Source organism: Cricetulus griseus (assembly GCF_003668045.3).
Source record: "Cricetulus griseus strain 17A/GY chromosome 1 unlocalized genomic scaffold, alternate assembly CriGri-PICRH-1.0 chr1_0, whole genome shotgun sequence".
In the NCBI taxonomy this organism is placed as follows: Eukaryota; Metazoa; Chordata; class Mammalia; order Rodentia; family Cricetidae; genus Cricetulus; species Cricetulus griseus.
Genome location: NW_023276806.1, coordinates 152,154,191 through 152,177,298, shown reverse-complemented (window position 1 = coordinate 152,177,298; position 23,108 = coordinate 152,154,191). Strand labels below are relative to the sequence as shown.

Here is a 23,108-nt window from a genome sequence, read left to right as displayed (position 1 = left end):
CCAAATACAATAGGATTGGCTGGCAGAGTGTCTCCCTTCTCCTTTGCCTCCACTCCCATCTTGATAGCCTCCATCTTGACATCCGCTGTCTTGTCAGCTGTCACCTGAATGATGAAAGTAATTGGATAACAGGTGAGCTTTTGCATCTTTTGGCATTGTCCTCCTCTGTCCAAACAATAAAGGTAGTGAAGTCAGATTGGCAGATCTGGTGCATGTGGTGATGACATTCAGAGCCAGATCCCTGTCAGCAGAGAGCAGGACCAACGGCAGATGCATCGGACGAGCACCTGAGCATCCGAGGGCAGCTGCTTCCTTTTCGGGGCATCTAAGTGGCACAAAACCACTATCAAAGGCTCTTCCACCCTTGGCTCTGAGTCCAGCTTCAGAGTTCAGAGGGAATTTTTGTCCTTTTCATTTGCTGACATTTCACTTAGGAGTCCGGTTAGGGTAGGATCAGATCAGACACTCCACCCCCCATGCGTAGCCCCAAAGCATGTTCAGAGCAAATCAAGGCAGCTGAGTGGAAACAGAAAACTAAGGGGTTTGTAATTAAAAGGCTGTGGTATAAAGCAGCTGCCTGGAACTGGTACCTGGTACTCAGACTAAAAATAGACCCTTTCCACAAACCAAGCAGGAGAGCCCTGTGTGGATGGTCAACAAAGTTGGAAGACATCAAAAGGTGTGTGTCTTCTTGTTCTCCATTCCACTGAAAGAATGGACCACACCGAGCCTGCTCCAGAATGGGGTACTCTGTAAGGGACTGGCCTGGTACAGGTGGCACAGGCTGGCTGCCATGTGCCAAGGTTGAGGGACATCAGTGGCTGCGTGATCTGGACTTAGTCTGGGAGCTTTAGTCCTTCATGTGTCATACCTGGACATGGATGTGTTGTGTGTGATTCAAATGTATCCCCTGCTGAATCTGTTGCGGCCAAGCAGAATGAAGGTCAATGGGAGATTAGGGTATGGGACAGATCCATTGTAGCAGATGAGATAGGGGAGGTGTTTAGGGACCAGTCCACTACGTGTCACATGGTTGTCATTGGAAAGGGTAGTTCTGCTCACTTGATGGCTTTTGTCTGGTGTTCCCAGCTGCCTGGGGTTCCCAGTGTGATGTGAGCAGATAGGTCTGGGGTTCCCAGTGTGATATGAGCAGATAGGTCTCTAGGACCTGAAAGGAAACAGGCTTTCAATAGCCTACCCCTTGATAGCGTAGTTGTAGCAATAACAAATGACATTATTGGAGCATTCTAGAATGAATTGTACCTATCCTGTGCCAATCTCTGGGCATGTGAAGGGTCTGGATTGCTCAGATTTTATATCATACATCTTGAGGTCCTACATTGAGACCCTACAAGCCCTTCAGAGCTTTTTAGATCACTCCCTTGGGGGAACATTAGGTATGTATCCTAGTCGAGAGCAGACAGGCTAGCTGTAAATGCTGTCCAACTGCCCAGGTGACTGGGATGGGGGGGGGGGCGGGACCGGAAAAGCTGATGGCTTCTATACATAGCGTGGGTTTTCAAAGCTAAACAATGATGATGATGATGATGATGATGATGATGATAAGGGCAGGGGCAGTTGCTCCATGGTTAAACAATGAAGACTTCATTTGGATCTTATAGCACCTTTGCATAAAGCTAGGCATGGTGGTTTGTGCCAGTAACCCCAGCTCTGGGAGGCAGAGACAGGAGGATCACTGGGGTTTCTTGGCCAACCACACTTGCTGAGTCTGTGAGAACTTGGTTCAGTGAGAAACCCTGCTTCAAAAGAAATTTAGGTGGAGAGCAACAGAGGAAGTCTCCCAGTGTCAACCCCTGGCTTCCACATGCACTCACACAGATGTATACTCCCCCAACACACACACACACACACACACACACACACACACACACACACACACACACACACGTGTGCGCACACACACACACGTGTGCGCACACACACAAAAAAAAACCCTAAATATAATAATAATATGATGGTGGATCGTCTCCTCCTCACTGTCCATCATAATCTTCTTCCTCTCTGGCTGCAGCCCTAATTGAGTAATTACTCCTGAAGCAGTAATTAGACTGTAATCAGTGTCTATTCAGGTGCTTCCACAGAAACTGATTTGCAAGTCTCTCCACGCTGGCCTGAAAACTTCCCCCAAAGCTGTGTGCTCCAGTGAAGCAGACCCCTACACTAGCTTCCGCAGTAGGTTCTAGACAAACAGGAAGAAGTGCAGCAGCTCTGCCCCATTGTCCTCAGTTCAAAGGCCTCTAGAGTGGGCAGGCCCCCTTGGGCACTGAGATCAATCTGTGCCCACTGTTTGTACTCTTTCAGAAGTACAGGGCTGGAGAGTACTGGGGGCTCAGCTTCAAGCCACCTAAGCTTTGATTTAAGCCAGTGCCCCCAGGGTGCTTTGCATTCTGTAGGGCCCTGCATGGAGTGTGCCTTTTGCTTTTCATGGCTCAAGTGACCTCTTGGCTCAGGGACCTTGAAGTCCTAAACTCAGTACCTCGATTGTCATAAGGCCCTACCATGCCTGAGAAGATTCATCTTACCCACCCCCACCCCCACCCCCAGACCCCACCAACTCACAGGCTGGAGGGACAGGGGAGAGGAGACAGTGGGTGTGGGGATGAGCAGCCACCAACACCTTCCTTCAGCCTCATTGGTCAGCTAAAGCTGATCTCCTTGTTCCTGCTCTGCTTTTGGATGGGGGATGTGGTCTATGAGGGCTAGGGGAGAGTGGCTTAGTTGGTAAAGTGCTTGGCATGCAAGCATGACGACTTGAATTTGGATCCCCTGAATCCATGAAAAACCAGGGGTGACAGTACCTGTCCATGCTCCTGTTGCTGGGGAGTAGAGACAGGAGGACCCCTGCAGCTCACTAGCCAGTCTTGCAGGGAGCCCCAGGCTCAGTGGGAGACTTTGTCTTGAAAAATAAAGTGGAGAATGATTACAAAAGAGACTGAGGTCAACCTCTAGCCTCTCACATGAATGTCTCCACAATGCATGTGCACACGCAAACATGTATACATGCATATACCACATATGTGCACATGGATCAAACCTGGCCTGTGAATCAGTCTGATACCAACAGAAGCCTAAGAAAGAAGCTGGGCAGCCACAGTAGAGCATGCGCTATGGCTCTGGCTGTGAGAAGCTGGGGACTTTTCTTTCCCTCACTGTTTGCCTCCAGTAATCTTTAGTTTCTAGGCTCATGTTAATAATTACAGTACGCAGGAAAAAGAAGAGATGGAAAAAACCGGGGATTTGCCGGGACAGCCCCACCTCCAGAATAGTGGGTAGGAAAAAGAGTCTCCTGTTGCTTCTGCTCAAGTTCCCTGTCAGCAAGAGCAAGCCTCTCCTGGACCTCCTGTACTCGTCTGAGGATTTGCAGGGCCCTGTCTGGGCTGGCTGATCTGTGGCTGTGATGTTCCATTCAGGTCCTGACAATTACCAAGAGACCACATATACACATACCACATATGCACACATACACACAAATACCATACACACACACATACCACACATACCACACACACAGATACAACACATACATAAACACCCATCTCACACACACACGTACATACACATCATATATGCACACCATACACACACCACATACACACACATCACATGCATAAAAACCCATCTCACACATCATATACGCACACTGTACACATACATACCACATATGCATACACACGTTACATACACAGACCACATACACATACATTTCACATACATACACACACATCACATATACTGCGCTCACACACACGTGCATATACATCGTACACACATAGAGTAGCTGTCAGTTACTCTGCAGGTGTGTTCCTCCATCGGTGATTCATGGAGAAGGTGTTTGGGAGTGCAGATTCCCAGGCAGAGGGCAGGTCAGATCCTGGAAGCAAAGTCAGGAATCTGCCTCTCCCCGAATCATACCCCGGATTCCCATGTTCAGTACAGTACACAGTGCAGTACAAGAAGCAAACATAACATGACAGAAGAACACAGTGCAGATATGGCCATCTAAGCTGGACTGGAGGGGGAGAGGGGGGATTGCTGGTGAGGGGCATCCCCCAGCACCAGCTCCTGTTGGGACCGATGGGTGTGCTGTTGATGTTAATGATGGCAGAGAGAGGGGAAGCCCAGATCTGATGACAGGGAGCCGCGTGGAAGGAAGAGGCAACTAGCTGACTGACTTGAGCCTGGGGTCCGGCCGGGCCATCGGAGGAGCTGTTTGGGAGGAAGGGTGGGAGAAGGCAAAGTCTGGAAGCAGGAAGCTTTACAAGTGAGGCATTCAAGAGGGACAATCTGAGGCGAGAAAACACCACATCTGGCCATGGGGTTCTGAGACTGAGCTGCAGGGAGCGAGCAGAGTCAGCCAGAGCTGTCACCAGACCCAGGTGTCTGAACCTCCCATGGAGGACTTAAAGTAAGGAGGATTGGAGTCCACACTGTGATTAGAGTGACAGTCTGGTCTGTCAGTGGCCATCACCTCTAGAATGGTATGTCTGTATTGCATTGTCAGGGAGGGCACACCCTGGTCCTGGAGAGCCACCTGTATGGACAGTAATGTCATCCCTGTGATGGGACACAGATGTGCCAGGGACACCTTGCTTTTAATCAGTTGGAGTTTTGGGGTCCCTGTGGAGGGTTCTAGGGTGAATCACTAAGAGGAAGGTAAGAATGTACTCTACCTCTGACTTGTGAATCCTACCTTCTTAGTGCTCCCCCACAAAGTGGTCCTCCTTGTACCCTACAAGGTATGGACAAAGCACTTTCATAGAGAAGGAATGGGAGGTTCAGTGACCATGAAAATGACATGAGTATAGCATGTTCAGTCAGAGAGAGGGAGTAAAGAGAGGAAGGAGGGAAGACCACTGTGGTGGGGAGGAGTCTGGGAAACAGGCAAATGACTCACAAACTTACGTAGCCAAGGCCTGACCTAGCTGAGCTGCAGACTCACCTGAAGGCATCCAGTTTAGTCCCATAGTGTACTAGTCAGGGTTCTCTAGAGTATTAGAGAACAAATATATATATATATATATATATATATATATATATATATATATATATTAGATTAGCTTAGTTTACAGGCTGTGGTCCAAATAGTCCAACAATGGCTGTCTAACAAGGTCCAAGAATCCAGTAGTTGTTCAGTCCACGAGGCTGGATGTCTCAGCTGGTGTTCAGTATGCACCAGAATCCTGAAGAAGTGGACTCCAATGCCAGTGAAGGAATGTCTTGCTAGTGAGAGTGAGGGCAAACAGGCAAAGAGAGCAAGCTTTCTTCTTCTGTGCCCTTTATGTAGGCTGCCAGCAGAAGCTGTGGCCCAGATTAAAGATGGGTCTTGCCACCTCAGAAGATCTGGATTAATGTTATATCTTTCCATCTCAATGATTTAATTAAGAAAAAAATCCTTCACAGGTGTACCCCAGCCACTTGGGTTTTGGTTAATTTCAGATATAGCTAAGTTGACAATGAAGAATAGCCATAACACATGGATTTGCAGATGTTTCTGATTAGAAGACTGTAAAGTGCAGAGACAATGCCTTGCTCTTCTGGGCTCTAGTCCAGTTTGGAGAGTGCCCCAGGCTGACTGGACTACAGCCATGTTTTTGAGAAGTGCATGGGCCCTCACTAAATGCATCTGGGAGCTCACGAGGACAGTTATGTGGTTCACCTGTGACTAAGGGGCTGTGGAGCAGCCTTTGAGAAGCAGTACAGTCATGACCCCACCCAGGTGTCTGTGAAAGACAGGGGCCTGGACCCAGACCTCTAGTTGTGCTAGGGACTGTATACACATCACCCTAAAGCCCTGGCCTGTGTCAGCTGGAGGGAAACTCATCCCTCTGCTTCCTGAAGGTCCTTATTGTGTGTCTTGATGGGAACAGCTGTGCCTTTGGAAGACTAGAAGGCAAAGCCACACACTGGAACTACAAGCAGCTTCCAGAAAAAAAAAAAAAAAATGGATATCCCTTTGGCCCCAGTATGCCTCCCTCTGAGCAGATTCTAACTACTGACTTTGGGAAGGGATGTGACTTCAGTTATCTCCTGCAAAGTTTAATTAAATTGGGCTGTATGACTTTTTTCTGTGTGGATGCAAGCTGCAGATAGGGACAGTATCAATGACAGACAAAGAAAGAACTCCACCCAATCAGAGTGAATGGGTGAATGTATTGGAGTTACTTATAAGAGGCTATTACAGAAGCATGGATAACTCAGAGGCAGCCATGTCACCAAAAAGTCCACCCAAACATGGGCGGCAAAGCACAAAAGCTGCATCACTGGAGCTCTATGAACAACTTGCAGGCAGCTTCGCCAGAGTGCTCCCTCTCCCCAGCAATTGCTATGCCTCATATTACCTTTGCCAGGCAAGTCTTCTCTGTTTTAGGAACTTCCTGAGACTTGTGAGTTTTCTTTACTTCCTAAGTCCTACAAGTTTCCTTTACTGGCCTTGCACCTGGAGGAAATGTTTCCATTCAGAGGAAAAGCTACACAACAGCAGCCTGTTCTCGTGGATGGATCAGATAGAAGTCCAAATCTTGTAGCCTGCTTTGAGCTGAAGACACAGAATGGCAGGGTAATTTGGGCATTGTCGCTTTGATGCTGCAAGCCCAGGGATCTAACAACCATGTTAGACTCTGACCTTCAGTTTGCTGGTCTGTAAACCGATAATAACACTCTGAGTTGGGAAATGGCTGGTACTTTATCAGACACCTGGCACAGATGCCCACGGGTGAATGTGTAGTCTCCTTTTGCCTAGATACTTTGGAGTCATAGACATGTTCATGAATGATCGTGTGCTCTAGAGTATCCTAGATTCTTCTGTTTCTCTCCAGACCTCCCACTGACTGTCTCCCCAGTGGCCTCCTGGGGCAGCACAGGGGACAGAGTGGAGATGCTCTGGCCTCTTCTTGATGGATTATAGGGGTTTTTATTGTTTGTTTTCATATTTTTGTAAGAAAACAGATCTGAGGAGATGGTGAAGTGCTTGCCATAAAAGTATGAGGTCCGGAGCTTTAATATTCAGAGCCCAGGTGAAAAGCCAGGAATGCATAGTGATACACATTTTATAATCCCAACACTGACGAAGCAGAGGCAGGCAGGTCCCTGGGGCTCACCAGCAAGCCAGCGTAGCCTAATTAGTGAGCTCCACACCAGGAGAAACCTTATCTCAAAAAATAAAAACCATGGTGGACAGTACTTTAGGAAAACACCTGAGGTTGACTTTGTGCACTCACGTGTATACACACACACACACACACACACACACACACACACACACACACACACACAAATAGGAAGACAGAATCTCCCTACCAGGTGAATCTGCACAGAAGCCTACCCCTAAAATGTCTGCTGGGCAGGGGAAGTAAAAGCTGAGCCTTGGGGGGTAACAGACAGACACTGGCTTCTCCCCTGGGAGACTGCCCTTATTCCCCAGAGCTGGGGGCAGCAGTTAGATCTGGGGCAGGTTCTTCCATTTGTGACAGTCAGCCATCCCCACAAGACCCATCCTCAGGCCCTGGCCCTGGGTGCTTTTCATTCCCTGTTCATTGCTTTGTCACAGAGAATGCCACTTAGAGTACAAAAAAAGGTTCCCAGCACCCCTCCCTCTGTGACCAGTGTAATTATGTCTGAGAAGCTTCCTCTCCCCTGGGCCTCCCCTCCCTGCCCCAGGGCTGGTTCAGCATAGTGGGTCAATCTACTCCGAGGCCCTAGGAGCACACACACACTTGGATTCAGCCAGGATCTTGCCCCAGTCTGTCAGCCCTCTGTCTCCCAACCTCCCTTAGTTGGCCTCTCGTTTGGCCAGCCTATTTTTTATCTTTTCAGGTCTTTGTTGAACACCCCTATTTGAGAAAAATCAATGGCTCTCTTCCTAAGCTGAACGAACACAGTCACCCAAACACCTCTCTTCACCTTCCCATCTTCCTTACCATGTGGCACCAGCACTTGGGAACACTCGCACTCAGGCATGCAGAGCTCCTTGCTGGTGTGATTCAGCAGCAGCCATTCAGCCATGGTACTTTTAACCCATTTTACAGATGAGCACACAGAAGGCCGTCTGGTCTGGCAACTAGCAGGTGCTGAGTCTGGGAGTCTGGCCCAGCCTCCCTCCTCACCTCACCCTAGCACACTGCACAACACTATCCCTCTTTTCTTAGCCTGCCCCATGCCACAAGGTATGCTCTCTCCCTGAAATTGTCTCTTCTGGAACCGGGCTCAGCAGGTAAATATACTTGCTACACAAAACGGAGGGTCTGAGTTTGATCCCTAAACCACATGGAAGAAAGAGAAACAACTCCCAAATGATATCCTCTGACCTCATTTGGTCATAAAAAATAAGATTTTTTTTCCCTACTTTGGAGATGAATTTCACTGTGTAGACCAGGCTGGCTTCAGACTCACAGAGATCCACCTGCCTCTGCCTCCCAAGTGTGTGCAACCACACTCAGCCCAAATGAATTTATTGAAGAAAAAAAGACCCCTCCCCCCAAAAAAGCCAAACAAACACCCACAAGGGCCTGTGGCTGTGTGCTGCTATTACCACCAGCTTTATTGGCAAGGAGACTGAGGGTGAAAATGACTGACAAAAGATGTAGCTGTTGTCAAAGTCTGACCTTGACCTGCAAACCCAAAGCCACCCCAGCTGGGCAGCCATTGCCTGTCAAAGCATATTCCCTTAGGGTTTGTTCAGTGTTTTTCATGGGAGGCACCCATTTCCTATTAAATATTATACCCCAAAATTGATTCATTTTGTCACTCCTGTTAGCCCAAGCAGAGGCACTGTCCTTTAAAAAGAAATCTGGCAGTTAGTTCCCTGTTCTTCCTCATTTTAATGAGTTCCCAAATCCCGCCAGCCCAGGAGTGCCTAGCCCACATTCCCTGTTATGGTTAAGAAAGTAGGCCGCCTGCTCAGATTTTGCAGCCATCCTGACTCCACAGGTTCCACAGAAATATCTCCTGAGAACTGGGAAATGCTTGAGGACCCGAGTTCAGCTCCTAGGACTTCACGACAAAGCTGGGCGTGATGGTGCTTGCTTGTAGCTTCAGCCTTGGGGAGACAGACAGGCAGTTCCCTGGGGCTTATTAGCCAGCCAGCCTAGAGAGTTCCGACCAATGAGAGAGACTGTCTCAAAGAAGAGGGAAGCTGCCTGGGGAGTGGAGGGGGGGATGGCTAGGGGCAGGTGGGATGTTGGGGGGAGGGGAGGGAGAGGGAGAAGGGATTGACATCTGAAGCAAGCTTGTTCCTAATTTGAACTAATAAAATAAAATAAAAATTAAAAAAACAAAATACATTACACATGAAAAAAATTCCAATTAAAAATAAATAAATCATTGGAAAGAAAAAAAAGAAGAGAGAAGACCTCTGTTTACCACCAATGTACACAGGCACACTCATGGACCTGCACACGAATGAACTCATTCAAGGAAGGGGCATCCACTTCGGTAGAGAAGTTGAGGGTATTTTCCACAGAGCACCATGTACATGACAGCAAGCCCTGGCTGGCTCATCCCATGCCCAGACCTGGGAGCCATCCCTGTACCTCCAGGCAGGCTGCTGGTTGGATAAAATGAAAAGATTCTTCTTAGTGCTGCATCCGCCCAGAGTCTGAAAAAGCCTGCGGTTGGGAATAGATGGTCACAAAGGAGTGTCCCAGCCCTGGGTTATGAGCCCACCTCCTACCCCTACATATGCAATAGTTCAAAAATCTACAAACTATGTGGTATTTGCACCTCAGATGTCCCCATCTTGGGTGTCTTACTCATCTCGGGGCTCCAGGTTGTCTGTGTGGCTGTTGTGCACAGCTGTGTGTCCTCAGTTGTAACCAAAAAAAAAAAAAAAAAAAAAAAAAAAATGCAGGCGCTTACATTCCTCAGCTAGTGAATTCAGAAATGCTGGTCTCAGTAGCGCATCCTGTGGCCTTGCTGGTATACTGACATGTGGACCACACATAAGCCATCTTCCATGAGATGTGGCAAAAATTAGCACTAGAGAGATGTTAATGCATTGACACAAAACTAATCCTCCTTTAGGAATCCTGCAAGTATTAAGCACCAGTGCTGGGGACACGAAGATGCTTGGACCAGTCCCAGCAGCCCTGGAGACAGGAAAGGCACTGACTGTCTGTTCATGGTGATGTAACTGTTGAAGACCCGCAGTAGAGACAGTGTGGCCTGCTGCTGGGAGTGGCTCCTTGGGGTGCAGGTTTGTGGGTGACTTGTGGGAGAGGGAGGAGTACATTGGGGCTCCATCCCCAGGGCTGACCCAGTCCCAGCTTCCTTCTCATCAGAAATGCTGCATGCAAAGTTTCAGAAGTGAGGGGTGGAGTCTTATTGAAACCTACTCCTCTAATAAGAGAAAGGTCAGAGGGCATCAGAAATAGGTCTAGTCTATCAGTAAAGTGCTTGCCATGCCAGCATGAGAACCTGGGCTTGATCCCCAGAACCCATATAAAAAACTGGGCATGATGGTATGTGCTTGTAATCCCACCACTGGGGAGGCAGAGACTGGTGGGTTGATGGGCACATTGCCCAGCAAGCCTAGTGAGTTTAGGCCAATAGAAAGTTCTGTCTTTAAAATGGAGATGGTGACCACATCTAAGGAATGACAGCCAAAGTTGACCTCAGCAAACACACACACACACACACACACACACACACACACACACCACTCCCTGAAGTCTGTTTCTGCTTTGCAGGGTTAATCCTTTGATAGCTAATCTCTATATAGCTGGGCAGTTGCTGTTCTGATGAGCAGCCACCAGTGTGCTGCCAATTACATCTGTCTGTCTTCTCTGTCCGTGAGACACCAGATCGCCATCAGCCAGGCATTGTGTGCCAATGGCAGATATGCTTGGCATTCACTGCAGTGCCCACTCCTGGAGAAAGATGCCCAATCAGCAGTTCTCCAGGTGAAACAAAGCCACCAGACCTGTTGTGATGGGAAGACCCAGTTGACAGGAGCAGGTGTCTGGGCCACCCACACCGATCATACAGTCAGATTCTGAGGGTGGAATCAAGAGGCCACAGTCACCAGGTAATAGGGATTCTTGCCCGTGCTGAACATTCAAGTTCAATAATGGCTTTGCAGTTGTCTGACTCTGCTGCCAACCCCTTCCCAGACAGTCCTCTATGATTTTAAACAGAAAGAGAATTTCTACTTCCGTGGTGTTCCCTGAGAGTCAGGCATGGTGCCTTGTGCTATAATTCTGAGTCTTCAGTCCTCAAACAGTTCTGAGAACTGCAGTTATTGTCCCCATGCTACAGAGTGGGGAACCATGGCCTGGGGGCCCAAGATGCACAGGCAACATGCTGGGTAAAACTGCTGCTGAGTCTCTAGAGAGAGGCAAGAAGGAAGCCACACAGCCAAGTGTCCAGTCAGAGGCCAGGAGAGCCTACATGGCCAAGCCACACCCACCACCACCTACCTGCCTCCCCAAAATATCACAGGCAGCACAGTCCTTTGGGGAAGCTGCCAGCCTCCAGCCGGCATCCTTCCTCCTGCCAGCAGTGACTTCCGAGGTTCCCAGAATGTGTCAGACAGCAGGTGCAGAGCCCACTTGCCCCTCTGACTTCAGATTTCTCAGGGACCAGCCTCCTACTCAGTGTCAGAGCCCTGTCCCTTCCTCACCATTGTCCCTTTTCTGGGCCACCATTCATGAGAAGCCAGTCCAGCTTGGCAATGGCCCCACTCTGCCTGAACCCCTCTTCACCAGCCCAAGCCTCCGGAAGCCCACACAGTGGGTCTGAGATGTAAATAAGGCCTCTCCAGCTGCTCCCAGCTTCCTGGAAAGAAACCCCAATGCACATGCCCTGTGCAAAGCCCTTGCAGCCTCTCTTGGTGTATTCACCCTCCACCGTGGCATGACTGCACCTATTTCCTGACCTCACTCAGCAGGTAGCCAGCACCAGGGTTCTCTGCTCATCAGAGCTGTTGCTGTCAGAGCCAATTTCCACTAAGACCCAGGGCCCATCTGTGATTGCTTTTGTGCATTTGTGCAGCTTCCGATTCTGGTCCAGAACCTCAGTGGGGAGATGAGACGGGGCAGCAGATGCAGGCACCAGGGGAGTATGCAGCCTCTGCAGTCACCAAGGACCTAGACAATCTCTGCATCCCATCTCACTCACTCACACCAGCACCATTCATTCATTCATGCATGCATACATGCATGTATTACATTCATTCATGAGTATATGTACTTCCTCTGGACAATACATATACTCATTCATCTCAGTCATTCATGCCTGTGTGCATTGCATACATGCATTCACACATTCATTCAACAAACCTTTGAATATCTACTTTGTGTCAGGGATTTATAATACAGCAGAGGACAGAAAAAGTGGGAGATGCCCCTGGGGTTAGCATTCTGGGGGGTGAGGGCAGAATGGGTGAATTGGGACAAGCATGCAAGGTGACTGCTGCAGCCAGTCAAGGGCTGGGCCTCGGAGCTCTCTCTTGATAAACCGAGTAAGTACTTTTCCCAGGGTGCCTGCCTGGCTTTTCTTTGTCCCAGGATCCTTAAACTAAGCAGCTAGCTAGGTGCAGCAGGGGCTCCAAGAGAGCACCTTCTGGCAATCATTACTATCAGGTGTCAGGGAGGACACCAGTTGCTTGCTCACAGGCAATCCTCAGCCCCAGTACGTTCAGTGAAGCTTGACAAAGCTCACACCCAGGTCCCAGCTTGGTCCAGCTGCTGATTCTGGGCTCTCTGAAGCCATGGTTCCTTACCCAGGACAATAGGGTCGCTGGCAACAGACCTCTGGGATAGGCGTAGAACCCAGTCTAACAGGGATATTAGCAGCCACCACCACCACCACCACCACCACCACCACCACCACCCCTCCCGCCCATGATACCTATGAACTGCCATGGTGGAGTCCCCAAGTGACTGCCCTGGGGATAGTAACTCCCAGGTGTGTCTTCAGACCAGGAGCCAATTGAGTCAGTGTCTCAGAGCTGTCTTCCAGCGCTCCAACTCCAGCCCCAGTTCCTGGTCCCATGACCTTGAGTAAGCGACTTCTTTATCTGTAAGTCAGGGATACCGACAATGCAGTCTCCAGAGAGTGTGAGGCTCAGTGATAACTCTAATGTAGTCAGTACAGCTAGTAGGCATGATGCTTGTGTTCGCTGGGGCTGTGGTTTCTTCAACAAATCCACCCATCAAGTGCTGTTTCCATCCCTGCAACTCAGGACAGCGGATGACAGCCAGACCACAGAAATACAGGGAAGGACCATCTCAGCCCCGCAGCCCTGGGGTTACAAGCATGCACCACCACACCCAGCTAGTTCTAAGTGGGTTTCAGGGAATGAACTCAGGTCCTCATACTCAGAGGAAGCATGTCACCTACTGAGCCACCCCACAGCCTTGGGTTCAGATTTTTCAATTGGGAAACTGAGCCTGGGCCCAAGCCAACTGTTGCAACAGGTGTGGAATCATCGGAAGCTTCCAGATTTACCTCTTTATCTGGCTTTCCATTTCCCTGGATCTCCCCAACCACAGATAGTAAGGGGGAGCTGCTTGCTTCCAAGTGGGTCTTGCATCCAAGGAGACTGCAGACCTCACAGGGCAAGCTGGCTCTTCCTTTTAAGATAAAACACAGTAAAACTTTAAAGAGTTCTTAAAACACCCCTCTAAACTTGGTCCTCACACTAATTACAGTTGTCTTTGAAAATGTCCAGATTAAAAATAGACATCAAATCAAGTATGCCGGATGCAGCCCAAAGCCAGGAGCTGTGTTCAGGACATCCTAGGCTCCGCCCTTCCCGGGCCTGTACTTTGAGGACACCACAGGGAGATGAAAGGAGTTGGTGGCAAGGCGAGGGTAGTCTCTCCGCATCTGATAGTGAGCTGTGTTCTGTGTTCTATCATTAAGGATGGTTGTGAATTGATCCAAGATGTTAGGATACTACTGTTTCCACAGAACATGGATCTGCTGCTCTCAGCCTGGTCCCCCACTAGGCATTTGGTTGAATTACTCCCACTCCAATTCATGTTAGGTCCTCCAGCCAGGGATGTGACTGGATATGGAGACAGGGTTTTTAAATTGCCATTGAGGAAAACTACAGCTGCTTGGGTGGTGTGCTGGTTCAGGGATGCCTGTCTAGGGGAAGGACAGTGTGAAGAACCAGCAAGAGAGGCCATCATGGGCCAAGCAATGAAGCCTCAAGGGGACACCACCCTGGGGAACTTGATCTTGGAATTCAGTCTCCACTCCCATCAGGGAATGCACGGCTATGGGTTAAGCCTCACTCTGGAGCATCTTGCACAATCTTAGCAGAGAACACTGGCAGACCCTCAGCTCTGGCTGGAAGCCAGGGAGTAGCTGGAACAATGTGACCTCCTCACGTGCCCACATTTCAGAAGCAGAGCGGAGCCAGCCCTGGAGACAGTGACAGGGCTGGGGGTGCGGGTTGCTCCACAGGGCAGATGTTCTTTTCCTGGATTTTACAGTTCTTTGTAAGAGTCTCAGGGCTCCTTCCTTGAGAGGACTAGAGGTCCATACACGCCACTGCATTCTGTAAGCAATGCAGCCTTGGCATTCAGGCAGCTGAAGAAACCGAGCTCTTCAAAGACTCTATCCTGAGCACACTGAGTCCAGGAACCTCCCTCCATGACCGAACTTTCTGAATCCCTTAGATCTGGTACATTTTCTGCCCCCAGTTTATTTGAAATTCTTTTCTCTTTGATAACAAGAGCGAGGAAATTCTGTCTCATTCCCCCCCCCATGCCCTTGTTGCTCAGAAGCTCACAACCAAACAAGATCCTCAGAATGAAACAAAAATCCTCTGCTATGATCTCCTCAAACTCTTTTGAAAGGGAGAGAAGGAAGAAGGGGAAGGGAGAAGAGGTTCACCTTCCAGTGCTGACAGAGCTGCATGCCACCCCTGCTCTGTAGAACTGATGGAACTTGGTTGGCAAGCAAGTGTCCCCTTCAGGTGATAAGGAAGGAACAGATTGCCATTTGCCTATCTTCATCACCCTTGTCTTCTGCTGTCCCCTCAGATACCTAAGCCCCTCAGACAGCTGCATTGTGCATGGAATGTGCAGAAAACGTGTTATTTGTAAAAGTTATGACTTACTACAGCTCCTTTGAGCCCTGGATGGAGAGAAGAATGCCACCCAGTAGGGGTGGAAGTGACACTAATGGGTTTTTAAGTTGCAACTCCTTGTTGTCCTCTGAATGGACATTGGGGCTACTCCCTGAGGTCCCTCCATCTCTGTCTTGGCATTCAAGCAGAGAACACATCTTCTCCTCCGGCCTGTTCAGGACTTCCCTAAACTCAGGACTCTAAAGGCAGGTTTCAAAGAGATCAGGTGGAATTCCTGGAGCCTAGAGTTCTGTAGGTGGGATTTCTGTCCTGCCTCGTCCTGACGCACATTTAGGCCCAAATAAACACACAAAGACTTATATTAATTTATATTTGGCGGATGGCTCAGCCTTTTTATTGGCCAGCTATCTCTTAATTTCTAACCCATTTCTATTAATCTAAGTATTTCCACGTGGTCTTATCTTACCGGAGAAGGGCCTGGACCTGTTATTCTCTTACTGGAGAAGGGCCTGGACCTGTTACTCCTTCCTTCGCTACATGGTATCTTCTGGTGGCCTCTCTCTATATATCCTCTCCACAGCCTTCTCTTCATCTGGGTAGCCCTGCCTGTATATTTCCTGCCTGGCTACTGGCCAATCAGTGTTTTATTCATCAACCAATAAGATAAACATATATACAGAAGGACATCCCCCATAAGAGTTCTGTGTAAGAATTTTATCACTTTATTGGTTTGTCTTGGCGAGTTGATTTTTTTTCCGTGTTTATGGGTATTTTATCTGCAAAGTATGTCTGTGTACTGTGTACATGTGTAGTACCCACAAGAGGTGCTGGGTGCTCTAGAACTGGAGTTACAAGTAGCTGTGAGTCATCATGTTGGCCCTGAGAATCGAATTTGAGTGACCAGACAGTGCTCATAACTGCTGAACTGTCTCTCCAGCCATAGCGGTAATCCATTAAATATTTCTGGCTAGCAAGCCCCACCCTAGATGTCCTAGTTCCCACCATGTGACATCAGGGTGCTAGTACTCACTGATGGCCTCAGGGATACCATGACATTCTGTTTTATCATCTCGAGCTACTTAGAAATAAACAGAGAAAGAAAATATGTATCAATCAAGTGAGGTCACTACATCAAAGTATTGAGCCCCTCGTCTGAAAGGGACTGTGATCAACTTTGAAGGTGGCCAAGACACTACACTCTGCTCTTTTAAGTGTCTTCTCCCTACAGACAAGGCAGGCAAGACTCACTGAAACCAGGGTTCCTGTCTTTGGGCCATCCCACATGATCTATGCACATTTTGGAATAAATCATACAAATTATGATGTGTCAGTGCTGGAGGTCCGGGGCTGACTTCCTAGGTCCCACCTGAACCCTGGGCTCCACTGACCTGGACATTCCACCTATCTCATGCATTCTCAGGTCTTAAGGCCACTTATAATCTGATCCAAAGAGCCAGAGGCCATGGGGACAGTCAACAGTGATCTGTGGCCACAGAGAAAGCATGACATAGACTCAAAGCTATGCTATAAAGGACATCCAGAGTCCAGGGTGTTCAGAAAATGGAATATCCCTTTGAGGTGTGGCCAAAGAGTGTATTGAGCCTTGAAGAATGGTCAAGTTTGTGTCAACAGAGATAGCCAGTGGAGAGTCAAACAGGGCCCAGCCACAGAATACTAGGGCAAAGGTGAAAGGAGAACAGCTGGTTTCTCTGGAATAGTCTTCTGTTCAGAATGGGAGAGGTGTTGGCGTGAAGCTGGGAAGGCAGGTTGGGAGTGGACTGTGGATGTCAAAAGACAAGTGTCTAAATAGGGACATTGTTCTTGGTGTGAGGAGGAAGACAGGACACCCCAGCTGTTACATAGCCCCAGGCTCTGGTTTCTCCAGAACCTCAAGTCAAGATGACAACAACTTCCTTTTATATTTAAGAAGGGGGCCATGTTGCACAAGCCAGATAGGTAAATAGCAGAATGCACCAAGCTAACCAATAGGGCGTCACCACTCCACCTGATCTCTGAGCCTCAGGGTGTTGGGAACCAAGATGGTAACAGACCAGGGCAGAATAGATTTTCCTGTCTGGGTGGACTGAGAGAACTAGTTCTGGCAGGGAATGATTGGCCATTCTATCTCCATCTCTGTTGTTAGGATAAAGTATCCTGATCCAAAGTAGGATGGTGGGGAGAAATGGATTTATGTGGCTTATAGTTCCAGACCATAGCCTGTCACTGGGGGGAACTGAAGGCAGTTACACTCAATCAAGAGCAGAGAGAACATAGTTGCATCCTTGCTCACTTGCTAGCATCTTTCACTCTTACAGATCACAGAGCCCAGCCTAGGGAATTGTGCTGCCCACTGTGGTCTGGGTTTTCCTACATCAGTCAACAATGGAGATAATCCCGACAGACCTGATCACAGGTCATTCTAATCTATCCAACACATTTACTTTAAGGAGGAGCTTTTTTTTGCTCTCAGAGAACACAGACATCTTCCCAGGAATTCCCCTCTGACCTCTATGGAGCCTCCCACACTAAGCAGTTAGGCTAAGTCTCATCTCGCCCTGCCTCCGAAACCTTTGCACATCACAGGGTCTAGATAACTGTTTGAACAAATGGATCAGCATCCATTGTAACCACTCGGGAATGCTCTAGATAAGCACTGATTTCCCCTTCCTCTTCTGTCCCCTCTGCAGCTGGAGCTGTCCAACACTGCCATCCTGCACCAGATGAGACGGGACCAAGTGACAGACACCTGCCGGGCCAACAGTGCCATGAGCCGAAAGCGCAGGGTGCTGACCCCTAATGACCTGAAGCACCTGGTGGTGGATGAGGACCATGAACTCATCTACTGCTATGTGCCCAAGGTGGCGTGTACCAACTGGAAGAGGCTCATGATGGTCCTGAGCGGCCGGGGCAAGTACAGCGATCCCATGGAGATCCCAGCCAATGAGGCCCATGTGTCGGCCAATCTGAAGACCCTCAACCAGTACAGCATCCCAGAGATCAACCACCGCTTGAAAAGCTACATGAAGTTCCTGTTTGTGCGGGAGCCCTTCGAGAGGCTAGTGTCAGCCTACCGCAATAAGTTCACACAGAAGTACAACACCTCCTTCCACAAGCGCTACGGCACCAAGATCATCCGTCGGCAGCGGAAGAACGCCACCCAGGAGGCCCTGCGCAAGGGGGACGATGTCAAGTTCGAGGAGTTCGTGGCCTACCTCATCGACCCCCACACGCAGCGGGAGGAGCCTTTCAATGAGCACTGGCAGACCGTCTACTCCCTCTGCCACCCTTGCCACATCCACTACGACCTCGTGGGCAAGTATGAGACGCTGGAGGAGGACTCCAATTACGTGCTGCAGCTGGCGGGAGTGAGCGGCTACCTGAAGTTCCCCACCTATGCAAAGTCCACCCGAACTACCGATGAGATGACCACAGAGTTCTTCCAGAACATCAGCGCCGAGCACCAGACACAGCTGTACGAAGTCTATAAACTGGACTTTTTAATGTTCAATTACTCAGTGCCAAACTACCTGAAGTTGGAATAAAGGGGTGTGGGGGTGGTTGGGGTGAGGGAGAGAATCCTGCTTTTTAATTTAAGATTTTTATTTGTCAAAAGAGTTCTATGGATACTGGGTTATTTTGTAAGTTAATATGTCTTTGGGGGGGATGCTGCGAGCGGCATAGTAAGAATTATTTAAATCATCCATAGGAAAAGACAGCTGTCTTTGCAGGGGAGCAGGGTGGATCATCCCTGATTTATAGAAGTGGAAACTGTAACACCGTCACCAAGGTGTCCTTGTGTTCTGGTGAATTCCACAAACTATGCGTCCCATAAAGTCTAAGGATTCTTATTTATAGTTATTTAAACGTGGTCTCTGTATAGGTTTCTTTTTGTGGCAGGAGAGTGCTCATGTCTTTCTAGAAGAAAATTTGGCCTGTGCTTTGCTGCCTATGGCTTGTTTATGGATGTGATTGTTTTCCCACTGACCTCTCAAGGAGTCACATGGTGATAGCTGCTGGGATGTGTGGATGCCATTCAAGAAACCCTGCTAGAAATCAGTAAATTGTCCTTGCACTAAGAAACGAGGGTGGGAATGGTTCACACTGATTGCTAGCAACCCCAAAGTCCATTGCAGTAATGAAATGCATTTTTGTAACCCAGGAGAGAGTGTATGATAGCAATTTCTGTTCACCAAAATTAGCAGTCTATAAGAACAGGCTTTTGGGGGAAATTTTTAACTGGCACCTGCCAGTTCTAGTGAAGGCAGAATAACTGTTGCTTTATATTTGATAAATATTTATTGATCATCTACTATTTTCCAGGCTTGACTGCAGGTAGAACATTGAGTGAACCCAGTAGCCTTGGCCCTCAGCAAGCTTTATGTGAACACAGGACCTGCAGCTCAACAATGAACCAGCCCTATCCTTGTGGTCTTCATGTGGGGTTTTGACTATTCTCAAGTGGCCCAGAGAGTCCATGACCCTAGAAAATTTGCATTTTTCTACAGCTCAAATTTGAAAACCACACATTTGGATCAGTCACCTTAACTAGCTCAGTGACTTAAGTTCATTGCCCAACACAAGAAATGGCAGAAACCTTATTGATCATGTATGTCTACTGCACTATCTTGGTAGTAGATGCCTGTAAGCCTCAGTATTCTTCAGACACAAATCGAGGAGTGTGGTGATTGATTAGTGATGTCTGCCTTGGGTAAAGGAAGGGGAACATTTTTCGAGTGCCTCCTACTGTGGTCGCCAGTACACCTCTTCTCCTGCCTGCCATGTAAAAGAGTGTACTGCATATGTTTGGAGATTTGCAAAGATCAGGCATGAAGGTCAAAGGTGGACTGTTGGTACCCACAGGCACGTGCACACCCTCCCATGTCCTGCATTGGCAGAGCATCCAGGACAGCCACCCAGAATCTTAACCCATGCTCCCTCTCATCCAGAACACTGGAAACCGGTGTTTCCTGTTCTTGCTGATCAACACCCAGACCTAGTCCTCATTTCTAGTCATTTCTGAGGCTTCTCAGTTGACATTTGAGCCACACTCCCATTACAGCCAGTGTGCAGGTGGGTAGGAGATGCTGTATATAATAGTTCTAATGATAGGGGAGGGAGTGGGTGTACATTTTGCTTTCTGTATTTTAGTTGGTTTTGTTTGTTTGTTTTGTTTTGATGCAGTACAGAGTGAAGGGGTGAGAGTATTCTGAAAAACAAAAAAATGAATAATTTATTCACAGAAACTATTAAAATGGTATTGTTAGGCTCACATCGAGCCTGAGAGCAGCATCTGCTGCTCTGTCTCATTGAGGAAATTATTTTATTTAATATGAGCCAGAGTGGCTGGCTGCGCTATTTATAAAACGCAGGTACCTTCCCCAGTTTCTCTCCCCTTGCCTTTGATAGATAGTTTTATGTCATGTGTTTGACCAAGAGCAGTGACAGACTTTGGCTGTCCCTGGAATAGGGAGGGGGCCCTGTCCTCAGAAACTGGCCTTCTGCTGATGTGGCAGTCTGTGGTGTTGCTGATACGGCTCTGTAGGGCATCAGTTTGGAGAGGTTTGTGGTCACATATCTTAGGAAATAAAATTAAGTCAGGTTCCTCTCTGCAGGACTTTTCAGAGCCTTCAATACATTGTCTGCCTTGTGAATCTGGGAGAATGCAGCATTTCCGGGCTGCATGACCTGGGTGTCCTGTATAGCAGATGTGTCTTAGCCGGCATTTCACACAGTAGCCTTCAGTGAGGGTGATCTAGCCTGTCTGAGGTCTGCAAAGATTAGCAACTGCCTCCTAGACCCTCCACAAACAAACCAGTGAAACAGCACCACAGCGTCTGTCTGGGAACTTTATGGAATGAATTACACTTTACCTAAGTGGGAGGCTCCATCTGGATGCTGCCCCAGACAGTCATTCTGTCCCTCCAAACACGGGAGAGACATCTTGGGTGTTGTGGGGGGGAGGTGGCATAAGGACACAAAAATAGCCCCCACTTCCTGGCCTTAAAGGCCACTCCTTGGGGATGATGGCCTCGTGACAAAGACTTCTCACCTCCACCCACAGTTTGGAACCATGTGCTTCGGGGTTTTAAATGGAAATTCATGTTGATTTCCATGTTTTGCATTTCTGTTTGTCTTTCATCTGTGGTACAGTGCTGTGTACAGATGGTAGTTACTCCATTTCTCTCTCTAAAGTGAGAAAGATTGTCCTTTAGGGAACCATGCATCATCACTATGCTTCTGGAATGAGGGACTCTTTCTCATGTTTTGTGTTCACGTTTTATTTTCTATTGACAATTTTTAAAATATGTATTGGTTCAACTGTTTTGTAGACTGTATAAAGTATTCTGTGTCCCTGGCTAAAGATGTCCATTGGTGACGTGTGCTTGAAAATCCGAGCGTTTTCCACGGGAAAATGTTGAAATGACTTTCTCTTGCATGCCTGTCATGCTTAGCTAGGAAAAGGAGCTGCCGGTATCCCGGCTCTGAGCCACTGTTCAAAGGTGCAGCTGTGTTTTTAGGACCAGGTACAGTCAAGTAGAATGACAAGGACATGACTACTTAGCTGCCTCTTTCTTGGAAATGTCTAGAATATCAGCCACAGGGGTCCCTGCCTACAGCCTCTCCAGCCTCCCCTGCCTCAGTGCCCCTCTCAGCTGGTCTGAGAGACAGGGCAGCCCGTTGAACAGGTCTCAGACAGGCCACCTGCCCCCAAGGGTAAGCCTTTTCTCTCCTGCTTGTTCAGCCAGAAGGAGAACTGTGGGAACCAGAAACCTCACTCTGGCCAGCCCTCTGGAGCACACAAGAGTAGCCCAGGCTCTGAGAGAGCTCCCGGACATTATGCAAAGCCCAAGGATGCTTAGCTCATATGATAACAATTGCATTACTGTCCTGCTTCAACTGACAAAGCCACAGAGATTATGCTTGCTTCCCTACTCGCTTCCTCTGCCCAGTCCGCCTCCCTACACACACATGCACACATAGATGTACACACACATACATGTGCACGCGAACACATGCACAGTAGATGTGCACACACACATACACAAATCACCCCAGCCTGTGTGCTCCTGGCCCACCTCTCCGTCAGCAGGACTGACTCGTCACTCCCCCAGGTTCTGCCCACCAGCATCCCCAGCTTTTCCCATCCACAGCTAAACAGACCCTCGGAATAGGCAACAGGGCCTTCTAGAACCAGCTGGACCCTTGGACAGCAGCAGGCAAATTTTGGTCTGCTCTCATCAGGTACAAAAGGCAGTATCTGTATTCTCTTCTGAGCATGCTCAGTAAGGCATATGGACATAGAATTTAACATCTTTGTGGAGTGTGTGTTTTTTACATATTTGTATGCAGTCGAGGGCCTGTTGTAGAATTCTCTCCCTGTATCTTACTATACTGTTAAAGAAGTTGAATTCCATGTTGCCAACAGACGCGTGAAATGTTCCCGAACCTTCCTCCAGGAAAAGCCATTCAAGCCTGATTATTTTTCTAAGTAACTTCAATTAAATTGAAGAAAAAAAAAAAAGCTGTCTTCTGTATATGGTCTATTCGTGGCTCACTGTTGAGATGGTGGGGTGGGCTGTGCCTTTCATCCTGTGGCTGTCCTGTTCATGTGTGTCAGTATGAACATGAGACTCAACTGTAGTGAAGCCCCCTCACCCCTGGTGACCAGGTCCTCTTTGTTAACTGGAAGGACGAGACTTTATGTCATTCTGCTTTTCTCTAGAAGTCTCTGTGTATGGCCTGCTGGCTGTGTGGTCCTGCCACTGGGTCTAAAACAATGCAGTGAAGCCTCCCGAGAATGGTGGCAGAGCCAATGAGCAAACCTAGACTGATGATGTGTCCTCACATCCTGTGCCATGGCACTGGACTAGGTCTCTGAGAAACTGCCCACTCCTTTTTTTTTTTTTTTAAGATTTCTTTATTTTTTTATATACGTTGGGGTTTTGTCTGCATGAGGATGCCAAATTCCCTAGATCTGGAGTTACAGACAGTTGTGAGCTGCCATATGGGTTCTGGGAATTGAACCCAGGTCCTTTGGAAGAGCCACCAG

At 48.4% G+C, this 23,108-nt stretch overlaps 1 protein-coding gene across 2 annotated transcripts in view; it reads left to right on the top strand.

The window, feature by feature from the left end:
• Nucleotides 1–22,580, top strand: part of Chst11 (carbohydrate sulfotransferase 11) — a 209,454-nt gene extending 186,874 nt beyond the window's left edge. For both annotated transcript variants that reach the window (XM_027392528.2, XM_027392527.2), the window contains exon 3: nucleotides 17,746–22,580. In XM_027392528.2, coding sequence (XP_027248329.1) covers nucleotides 17,746–18,600 — 855 coding nt within the window. In that variant the 3' untranslated portion in view covers nucleotides 18,601–22,580. The remainder of the gene's footprint in view (nucleotides 1–17,745) is intronic.
• The last annotated feature ends 528 nt before the right edge of the window (nucleotides 22,581–23,108 follow it).